General features: G+C 40.7%; 1 protein-coding gene across 4 annotated transcripts in view; it reads right to left on the bottom strand.

Annotated features, from left to right (window-relative positions):
- Positions 1–12,064, bottom strand: part of LOC139757748 (acyl-coenzyme A synthetase ACSM3, mitochondrial-like) — an 83,838-nt gene that overhangs the window by 46,269 nt on the left and 25,505 nt on the right. For 2 of the 4 annotated variants that reach the window (XM_071678499.1, XM_071678500.1), the window contains exons 7-10: positions 11,397–11,520; positions 6,991–7,189; positions 1,319–1,437; positions 686–779 (exon numbers count right to left, since the gene is read on the bottom strand). In XM_071678499.1, coding sequence (XP_071534600.1) covers positions 686–779; positions 1,319–1,437; positions 6,991–7,189; positions 11,397–11,520 — 536 coding nt within the window. The remainder of the gene's footprint in view (positions 1–685; positions 780–1,318; positions 1,438–6,990; positions 7,190–11,396; positions 11,521–12,064) is intronic. The other 2 variants (XM_071678501.1, XM_071678502.1) reach the window with 2 other exon arrangements.

Here is a 12,064-nt window from a genome sequence, read left to right as displayed (position 1 = left end):
AGAAGTGGGAGACCAAACTGGAGGTGGAAGAATGGAGTGAAAAAGATTTTGAGTGATGGGGGCCTGAACATGCAGGAGGGTGAAAGGTGTGCAAGGAACTGAGTGAATTGGGACGATGTGGTATACTGAGGTCGATGTGCTATCAATGGATTTAACCAGGCCATGTGAAGTATCTGGGGTAAACCATGGAAAGTTTTGTGGGGCCTGGATGTGGAAAGGGAGCTGTGGTTTCGGTGCATTACACATGACAGCTAGAGACTGAGTGTGAACGAAAGTGGCCTTTGTTGTCTTTTCTTAGTGCTACCTCGCACGCACGCGGGGGGAGGGGGGTGCCCTTTCATGTGTGGCGAGGTGGCAGCGGCATTGGATGAAGGCAGCATGTATGAATATGTTCATGTGTATATATATATGTGTCTGTATATGTATATGTATGTATATGCTGAAATGTATAGGTATGTATATGTGCATGTATATATATGTGTATGTAAATGGGTTAGGCCATTCTTTTGTCTGTTTCCTTGCGCTACCTCGCTAACTTGGGAGACAGCGACAAAGTACAATAAATAATAAAATAAATATATATTCTTTTATTCAAACTGTCTCATAAAGTGAAATAAATCAAGGACATTCCTTCAAAAACTTAAGCTAAATTGATGTCAGTTAAATGAGGTATATTAATGCCTACCTTTGAACAATCCAACAGGATGACCATCTTTTAGGGACACAGCTAAATAGCCCTCTTGATGGGGTGCCAATTCCCGTTGCTTGTCGTCAATCACCTTGATTAATATCACAAAAGTTTTACTAGCCCCTTGATACACATATATATATATATATATATATATATATATATATATATATATATATATATATATATATATATATATATATTTTTTTTTTTTTTTTTTTATACTAATCGCCATTTCCCGCATTAGCGAGGTAGCGTTAAGAACAGAGGATGAGGACTGGGCCTTTGAGGGAATATCCTCACCTGGCCCCTTTCTCTGTTTCTTCTTTTGGAAAAAAAAAAAAAAAAAAAAAAAAAAAAAAATGGGAGGATTTCCAGCCTCCCGCTCCCTTCCCTTTTAGTCGCCTTCTACGACACGCAGGGAATACGTGGGAAGTATTCTTTCTCCCCTATCCCCAGGGATAATATATATATATATATATATATATATATATATATATATATATATATATATATATATATATATATATAAACATATACATATTTGTTATGCATTTTTCATCTAAATTTGATTATCCATCTGCTTTTTAGTCATAGATTATCAAGAAGGCTCTTATAATAAAACCTTACTTTTAAAGTATATCCTGGTGCAGCTTTCCCCATGGATCCTAATCTGCTGTCCATACCTTTAAACATACCACTCAAAAGAGTTGTCTCAGACTGTCCATATCCTTCATATATATGAAGACCTTCAAAGGAGAGAGGAGTTTTACATTAGTCAAATTCGTGATACCAATTTTTAGAGAAAATGCTCCACAATAAGACGGGCACCATTTTTTTTTCTTTTTCTACTTGAGAGCTTGAATCTACTTCATTTGCTGCCTGGACCATCTATCTAACAACAAAAAATCTGTTGGGAGAAATTTTCTCAGGAGCCTTGGATTATACTGAAATTTCACAACATGTACTCTCAAATGTATCTGAAATTCATTTCACTAGAAGAGAAAACGAAAGTATTTTATACATTATTTGAAATTTCTGCCAACATTGCTGGACTGATACAGCACACAATACACCCTACCAATCTTGTCCCTTTGATAGGTCTTTTCTTTGTACTCCCCCATGTACCACATGTTCCACTCTCTAATACCTACTACAAAGTTACTAGGTACAGTGGAAAGACAAATACACACATTACAGGTACAATGTCTTTCCCATCCATTAATGATAGGGATCATGGAAGTGCCTTGTGTAAAAGGCGTGGGAGGAAAGCTATTAGAAGCAGTGAGGGGTTTTTATCAAAAGAATAAGGCATGTGTACAAGTAGAGAAAAAGGTGAGTGGTTCCAGGTGAAGGTGGGTCTATGACAGGAGTGTATGATGTCACCATGGCTATCTAATATGTTTATGGATGGGATGGTGGAGGTAAATGGAATGAAGGATGCAGGTATGCAGTCTGTTGGGGGGGGGTGGGGTCAGTTGTTTACTACCAATAACATGACACTGAAAGCACATTTGAGTGACAAACTGCAGAAACTGGTTTCTTAGTATGAAAAAGTGTGTGAAAAGAGTAAGTTGAGAGTAAATGTGAATACGAGCAAGATCAGGTTTAACTGCATAGAAAGATAAGTTGGACCACTGTCTACTAGGGTAAAGATGAGAGGCATGGGCTGCTGATGAGAATGCATGAGAAAGGGTGAATGTGTTGGAAATCATATGTTTGAGGATAATATATGGTGTGTGGAGGGTTGACTGAGTATGAAAAGACAAGGTAAGAAAGAGGTGTGGTAATACGAAGAGAGTTGAAGAGGATGTGCCGACACATGGACATATGGAGACAATGTGTGAGGAGACGTTGTCAAAGAAGATATCTGTGTCAGAAGTGGAGGGTACAAGAAGAATGGAGAGATGAAATGGTGATGGAAGGATGGAGCAAATAAGGTTTTGAGGGCTTGGGGCCTGAACTGCAGGAGGGTGAAAGATATGCATGGAAAAGACTGAATTGGAGAGATGTGGCATACAGAGGCAATGTGCTGTTAGTGGATTGAATCAAGGCACATGAAGCAATAAGGTACCTGGTTAATGATAGTGGCTGGGGTTTTAGTGCATTACACATGAAAGCTAGAGAATGTAAGCGAGGGAATGAGATCTTTCTTTGTCTGTTCCTAAAGCTACCTAGTTAATGTGGGGAAACAGTGAATGAGTATGAAAGAAATATAATAATGATAATAAAAATCCTTTTCATACTTGATCTTTCTTTCCTGTGTTACAGATGTAGCATGAGGATGGAAAAAGAAAGGCTGCATTCTCTCCCATCCCTTCTCTAGTCATGTGCAATGTACCACAACCACAGCCTTCTATCCACAACCAGACCCTACAGACCTTTCCATGCTTTTCCCCCAGCTACTTCACATGCCCTGGTTCAGTCCACTGAAAGCACAGGTATCTAAAAACATTTCCTCCTCATTTACTTCATTCAAACTTACACCCCAACTAACCTGTCCCTTTACCCTGCAAAACCTCATAACCTTGCTTTTATTCACATATACTCTCAACTTCCTGCTTCACACACACTCTAAAACTCTATTGCCAACTTCAGTAGTTTCTCACTCAAATCTGCCACCTGTGTTGTGTCATTAGCAAACAACTACTTGCTCACTTTCCAAGCCCCACTCATCCCCTACAGACTGCATACTTGCTCCTCTTTCCAAGATTTGCAATTACCTCCCTAACCACCTCATCCATAAACAAATTAAACAGCCATGGTGACATCACACACCCCTGCCACAGACTAACCCACTTGGAACCACTTAGCCTCCTCTCTTCCTACTCGTATACTTGCCTTACAGTCTTAATAAAAACTTCTCACTGCTTCAAGCAGCTTTCTTCCCACATCATACACTCTAATACCTTCTTCCACATGGCATCTCTATCAACCTTATCATATGCTTTTCCTGCCAAAAAAAATATCCATCTGTATCTCTAAGTATTTCCCACATACAGCTGTTCCACACATCCATTACCACTTCTGAAACCAGCTTCTTTCTTCCTGATCTGATTCTCTGCACATGCTTTATCCCTCATAATCACTACTCTGCCATATAATTTATCAAGTACACTCAGCAAACTTATATCTGTGCATGTTTAAACACTTATCTTTGTCCCCAGGCCTTTAAACAATGGCACTATACATGCATTTTGCCCATCCTCAGGCACCTCACCATGATCTGCATATACAGTGAAAATCCTAACTAACCAATCAATAACACAGTCAACTACTTTCTGAAGAAATTCAGATGCAATACCATCAACTCCAGCTCCCTTGCCACAATCTATTATACACAAAGCTTTCACCACTTTTCTCTCTTTAATAAACCACTCTCCATGACTTTCTCACTTTACATACAAAACCAACCCAAACACCCAACACATTCCACCCAATCTATCATCAAACACATTCAACAGTCCTTCAACAGTCTCCTCCTCACTTCATTACTACTTGTTACCACTTACCCATAATAATGATAATAATAACAATAACAAGACAGCTAGAGACTGAGTGTGAACGAACGTGGCCTTTTTTTTTCTGTTTTCCTGGCGCTACATTGCAGAAGCAGGGGGTAGTGATGCTGTTTCCTGTGGGGCGGGGTAGCAACAGGAATGGATGAAGGCAAACAAGTATGAATATGTACATGTGTATATATGTCTGTGTATGTATATATATGTATATGTTGATATGTTATCCCTGGGGATAGGGGAGAAAGAATACTTCCCACATATTCCCTGCATGTCGTAGAGGGCAACTAAAAGGGGAGGGAGCGGGGGGCTGGAAATCCTCCCCTCTCGTTTTTTTAATTTTCCAAAAGAAGGAACAGAGAAGGGGCCAAGTGAGGATATTCCCTCAAAGGCCCAGTCCTCTGTTCTTAACACTACCACGCTAACGCAGGAAATGGTGAAAAGTATGAAATTATGAAAGATGTTGATATGTATATGTGCGTATGAGTGGATGGGCCATCCTTTGTCTGTTTCCTGGCGCTACATTGCTGATGCAGGAAACAGTAATTAAGTATAATAATGGACTGAACCAGGGCATGTGAAGCATCTGGGGTAAACCACGGAAAGGTCTGTGGGGACTGGAGGTGGATTGAGAGCTGTGGTTTCAGTGCATTAAACATGACAGCTAGAGACTGAGTGTAAATGAATGGGGCCTTTTTGTCTGTACTCCTGGCACTACCTCACTGAAGTAAGGGATAGAGAAGCTGTTTTTTCCTGTGGGGTGGGGTAGTGACAGGAATGGATGTAGGCAAGCAAGTATGAATATGTAAATGTGTATGTATGGGGTCTGCATATGTGTATGTGTATGTATATATGTGGGCATTATGTATATATATGTGTAACATACATGAGTGGGTAGGCCATTCTTTGTCTGTTTCCTGGCATTACTTTGCTGATGCAGGAAAAGGCGATTATGTATAATAAATTACTTTTTTTTTTTTTGCTTTGTCGCTGTCTCCCGCGTTAGCGAGGTAGCGCAAGGAAACAGACGAAAGAATGGCCCAACCCACCCACATACACATGCATATACATACACGTCCACACACGCAAATATACATACCTATACATCTCAACGTATACATATATATATACACACACAGACATATACATATATACGCATGTACATAATTCATACAGTCTGCCTTTATTAATTCCCATCGCCACCCCACCACACATGAAATAACAACCCCCTCGCCCTCATGTGTGCGAGGTAGCGCTAGGAAAAGACAACAAAGGCCACATTCGTTCACACTCATCTAGCTGTCATGTAATAATGCCCGAAACCACAGCTCCCTTTCCACATCCAGGCCCCACAGAACTTTCCATGGTTTACCCCAGACGCTTCACATACCCTGGTTCAATCCGTTGACTGCATGTCGACCCCGGTATACCACATCGTTCCAATTCACTCTATTCCTTGCACGTCTTTCACCCTCCTGCATGTTCAGGTCCCGATCACTCAAAATCTTTTTCACTCCATCTTTCCACCTCCAATTTGGTCTCCCACTTCTCCTCGTTCCCTCCACCTCCGACACATATGTCCTCTTGGCCAATCTTTCCTCACTCATTCTCTCCATGTGACCAAACCATTTCAAAACACCCTCTTCTGCTCTCTCAACCACACTCTTTTTATTACCACACGTCTTTCTTACCCTATTATTACTTACTCGATCAAACCACCTCACACCAAATATTGTCCTCAAACATCTCATTTCCAGCACATCCACCCTCCTACGCACAACTCTATCCATAGCCCATGCCTCGCAACCATATAACATTGTTGGAACCACTATTCCTTCAAACATACCCATTTTTGCTTTCCGAGATAATGCTCTCGACTTCCACACATTCTTCAACACTCCCAGAATTTTCGCCCCCTCCCCCACCCTATGATTCACTCCCACTTCCATGGTTCCATCTGCTGCCAAATCCACTCCCAGATATCTAAAACACTTCACTTCCTCCAGTTTTTCTCCATTCAAACTTACCTCCCAATTGACTTGACCCTCAACCCTACTGTACCTAAAAACCTTGCTCTTATTCACATTTACTCTCAACTTTCTTCTTTCATACACTTTACCAAACTCAGTCACCAGCTTCTGCAGTTTCTCACATGAATAATAAAAATAATAATAAAAATATGAGTGGAGGGGCTGTTCTTAGTCTGTTTCCTGGTGCTAACTCGCTGATGCAAGAAACGGTGATCAAGCATATAAGATAAATAAATACTACTAATAAAAATGATAATAATCAAAAGAATTAAACAAGTTCCATTTTTTCTACATATGAAGAAGTCTATCATATATGAAATTCATTTCTTTTTTATAGAATCTTACATTGGGCTACTTAGCTACTTATGCAGAAGTTGAGGTTAGCACAGTTCACCTGCATGTGTTTAAATCATAAAAGAAAGAATACATTCTGAAAGGCTGCATAAATGTTAGTGAATGAAGAGGAGCAGTCTTGTTAAGGAGCTTCTTTTTTCAAAAGATTATCAATTTCCTGCTTCTGATTGGAGGGCAGCTCAAAGCTGCTCATTAAAATTGGCCCTAGAGTTGTATAATTACAAAATTTTTCCACTAATAACTGACTTTCTTATCCACTGAAGAAAAGTGTACAAATAATGAAATCACAGCATTCCATGAAAGATATTCTTAAATTGAAATCAATAGCAGATAATGCATAAATCTGAGGAAAAAGATTACCGTATAAAATAATGTATACTGTCTTGATAAAATATACTCATACCTGTATTTCTCGTCCAGATCTCTATTGCTTCAGGATTCAGTGGTTCACCAGCACTGACACAGTGTCTCAGGGACTGGAACCGATACTGGGACAAGTTGAACTGTATCATTGCCCTATAAGCTGTTGGTGGTGCACAGAGCACTGTCACAGGATATTCACAAAGGCTACGAAGAGTTTCTTCAGGATCAAAACGAGACATCTGAAACACATTTTATGTGAATAGTTCATGTACAGAGGGAGCTGAGAACAGAGCATATAGATGACATTTAAGATCTTGCTGCTCATCACTGTTCAAATGAAGTACTTTTGGGGATAAGAAAACTGAAAGCAGCACTGCCCAACTACCTCCTATGCAAGTAACAGAGAGGGGCGGAAAAAAAAAGGGGGGGGGGCTTAAAATCCTTCTCCATCGAAATATCACATTTTGCAAGGAACAAAAGAGGGAACCAAATAATGATTTTATCCCAAAGTCTGATGCTCTCAGAAGTTGTGGGAATATGGAAAAGGGGGAAATGAAGAAAAAGGTGGAGGGCTGTACTGAAAGAAGCATTTGGTGTTTGGGGTAAATTGGCCAGCTGACTGACCTGTGTAGGAGTGGCTGGGAGATACAAACTGAGAGATCAGAGAGAAAACTCCAGGACTGAAACAATGTAAGAATGGTGCAGAACTGAAAAGAGGGGATGGAAGTTATAAGGAAAATCTTTAACATAATATTTTCAAGTAGTGTGAGGCATTAGGTAACATATTTCTTGTGTGTGTGTGTGTGTGTGCGTGTGTGACATGAAAGAAATACATGGAATACTAAGAACTGGAGCAATTAGGCATACAGGGGAAGACTTGCTGTGGGATTAACCTGGATATTTGCAATAATAAGGGGACATCTAAGAACATCAGTGGGACTTGGCTGTAGGCAAGGGGCTCTGGTTTAGGTGCATGATACACAACTGTTAGAGGGTGGAAGTGAATGATTGAGGTCATTCTTCATCTCCTCCTAGAACTAATTGCTATGTGTGAAACAGTAAATGTTTAAAAAAAATATATATATATTTTTTTTTTTTTTTTTGCTTTGTCGCTGTCTCCCGCGTTTGCGAGGTAGCGCAAGGAAACAGATGAAAGAAATGGCCCAACCCACCCCCATACACATGTATATACATACGTCCACACACGCAAATATACATACCTACACAGCTTTCCATGGTTTACCCCAGACGCTTCACATGCCTTGATTCAATCCACTGACAGCACGTCAACCCCGGTATACCACATCGATCCAATTCACTCTATTCCTTGCCCTCCTTTCACCCTCCTGCATGTTCAGGCCCCGATCACACAAAATCTTTTTCACTCCATCTTTCCACCTCCAATTTGGTCTCCCACTTCTCCTTGTTCCCTCCACCTCCGACACATATATCCTCTTGGTCAATCTTTCCTCACTCATTCTCTCCATGTGCCCAAACCATTTCAAAACACCCTCTTCTGCTCTCTCAACCATGCTCTTTTTATTTCCACACACCTCTCTTACCCTTACGTTACTTACTCGATCAAACCACCTCACATTGTCCTCAAACATCTCATTTCCAGCACATCCATCCTCTTGCGCACAACTCTATCCATAGCCCACGCCTCGCAACCATACAACATTGTTGGAACCACTATTCCTTCAAACATACCCAGTTTTGCTTTCCGAGATAATGTTCTCGACTTCCACACATTCTTCAAGGCTCCCAGAATTTTCGCCACCTCCCCCACCCTATGATCCACTTCCGCTTCCATGGTTCCATCCGCTGCCAGATCCACTCCCAGATATCTAAAACACTTTACTTCCTCCAGTGTTTCTCCATTCAAACTTACCTCCCAGTTGACTTTACCCTCAACCCTACTGTACCTGATAACCTTACTCTTATTCACATTTACTCTTAACTTTTTTCTTTCACACACTTTACCAAACTCAGTCACCAGCTTCTGCAGTTTCTCACATGAATCAGCCACCAGCGCTGTATCATCAGCGAACAACAACTGACTCACTTCCCAAACTCTCTCATCCCTAACAGACTTCATACTTGCCCCTCTTTCCAAAACTCTTGCATTCACCTCCCTAACAGCCCCATCCATAAACAAATTAAGCAACCATGGAGACATCACACACCCCTGCCGCAAACCTACATTCACTGAGAACCAATCACTCTCCTCTCTTCCTACACGTACACATGCCTTACATCCTCGATAAAAACTTTTCACTGCTTCTAACAACTTGCCTCCCACACCATATATTCTTAATACCTTCCACAGAGCATCTCTATCAACTCTATCATATGCCTTCTCCAGATCCATAAATGCTACATACAAATCCATTTGCTTTTCTAAGTATTTCTCACATACATTCTTCAAAGCAAACACCTGATCACACATCCTCTACCACTTCTGAAACCACACTGCTCTTCCCCAATCTGATGCTCTGTACGTGCCTTCACCCTCTCAATCAATAACCTCCCATATAATTTACCAGGAATACTCAACAAACTTATACCTCTGTAATTTGAGCACTCACTCTTATCCCCTTTGCCTTTGTACAATGGCACTATGCACGCATTCTGCCAATCCTCAGGCACCTCACCATGAGTCATACATACATTAAATAACCTTACCAACCAGTCAATAATACAGTCACCCCCTTTTTTAATAAATTCCACTGCAATACCATCCAAACCTGCTGCCTTGCCGGCTTTCATCTTCCGCAAAGCTTTTACTACCTCTTCTCTGTTTACCAAATCATTTTCCCTAACCCTCTCACTTTGCACACCACCTCGACCAAAACACCCTATATCTGCTACTCTATCATCAAACACATTCAACAAACCTTCAAAATACTCACTCCATCTCCTTCTCACATCACCACTACTTGTTATCACCTCCCCATTTGCGCCCTTCACTGAAGTTCCCATTTGCTCCCTTGTCTTGCGCACTTTATTTACCTCCTTCCAGAACATCTTTTTATTCTCCCTAAAATTTAATGATACTCTCTCACCCCAACTCTCATTTGCCCTCTTTTTCACCTTTCTCTTGACCTCCTGTCTCTTTCTTTTATACATCTCCCACTCAATTGCATTTTTTCCCTGCAAAAATTGTCCAAATGCCTCTCTCTTCTCTTTCACTAACAATCTTACTTCTTCATCCCACCACTCACTACCCTTTCTACTCAACCCACCTCCCACTCTTCTCATGCCACAAGCATGTTTTGCACAATCCATCACTGATTCCCCAAATACATCCCATTCCTCCCCCACTCCCCTTACTTCCATTGTTCTCACCTTTTTCCATTCTGTACTCAGTCTCTCCTGGTACTTCCTCACACAAGTCTCCTTCCCAAGCTCACTTACTCTCACCACCCTCTTCACCCCAACATTCACTCTTCTTTTCTGAAAACCCATACAAATCTTCACCTTAGCCTCCACAAGATAATGATCAGACATCCCTCCAGTTGCACCTCTCAGCACATTAACATCCAAAAGTCTCTCTTTCGTGCGCCTGTCAATTGACACGTAATCCAATAACGCTCTCTGGCCATCTCTCCTACTTACATACGTATACTTATGTATATCTCGCTTTTCAAACCAGGTATTCCCAATCACCAGTCCTTTTTCAGCATATAAATCTACAAGCTCTTCACCTTTTCCATTTACAACAGTGAACACCCCATGTATACCAATTATTCCCTCAACTGCCACATTACTCACCTTTGCATTCAAATCACCCATCACTATAACCTGGTCTCGTGCATCAAAACCACTAACACACTCATTCAGCTGCTCCCAAAACACTTGCCTCTCATGATCTTTCTTCTCATGCCCAGGTGCATATGCACCAATAATCACCCATCTCTCTCCATCAACTTTCAGTTTTACCCATATTAATCGAGAATTTACTTTCTTACATTCTATCACATACTCCCACAACTCCTGTTTCAGGAGTACTGCTACTCCTTCCCTTGCTCTTGTCCTCTCACTAACCCCTGACTTTACTCCCAAGACATTCCCAAACCACTCTTCCCCTTTACCCTTGAGCTTCGTTTCACTCAGAGCCAAAACATCCAGGTTCCTTTCCTCAAACATACCACCTATCTCTCCTTTTTTCACATCATGGTTACATCCACACACATTTAGACACCCCAGTCTGAGCCTTCGAGGAGGATGAGCACTCTCCGCGTGACTCCTTCTTCTGTTTCCCATTTTAGAAAGTTTTTTTTTTTTTTTTTTTTTTTTTTTTTAGAACTTTCTAAAAAAAATATATATATTTCTCTATTTCTATGAGTCTTCTCACTTCATAACACCAAAGCAGGATAGCATACAGAACACATGACCAGGCTGTCGAAATACAAATGAGTATCACTGAAGATAATACATTTTTACCTGATGAATAAATCCTGTAGCCCCACACATAAAAGGAGCATATAGACTGCTCCATGCTGCTTTGGCCCATCCTGTATCAGAAATGTTCCATATCAGATCATCTTCTTTTAGGTCAAGCCAATATCTGAAACATAATATAATAGTTTATGGGAAAACAAAGATATGCATAATAAGAGGTAATCAAAAGCCTCTGTGTTGTAAATTAATCTCTGAACACCATTTATTGTGTTGTAGAAGGCAACTAAAAGGGGAGGGAGTGGGGGGGGCTGGAAATCCTCCCCTCCCAATTCTAATTTTCCAAAAGGGAACAGAAGGGGACCAAGTGAGGATGTGTCCTCCAAGGCTTAGTCCTCTGTTCTTAACGCTACCTCGCTAATGTGGGAAATGGCGAAGCTATGAAAAAAAAATTTCTAAAAAACTTTGAGTGTCCAATGGACAGTCAATCATATGAAACAAAAATGGCCTTTGAACAGAGGAACCTTATCTCCCACATAATGCAAAAGCATTTATCAGAATTGTGCTACAATATAACAAATGAATTAGGGAACAAATTCATTTATCAGAAAGCTGAACCTTGCTAAAACAAAATTTTATTATCTAATGACCCCCCCCCCACTTTTTGTTTCAAGACTAAGTTGCTTTCTATTATGAAAAAGGAGGCATTCATT

This window comes from Panulirus ornatus, chromosome 28 (assembly GCF_036320965.1).
Source record: "Panulirus ornatus isolate Po-2019 chromosome 28, ASM3632096v1, whole genome shotgun sequence".
Classification (NCBI taxonomy): domain Eukaryota; kingdom Metazoa; phylum Arthropoda; class Malacostraca; order Decapoda; family Palinuridae; genus Panulirus; species Panulirus ornatus.
The sequence above is the reverse complement of the archived record's forward strand: the minus strand, read 5'-3'. Positions and strand labels throughout refer to the sequence as shown.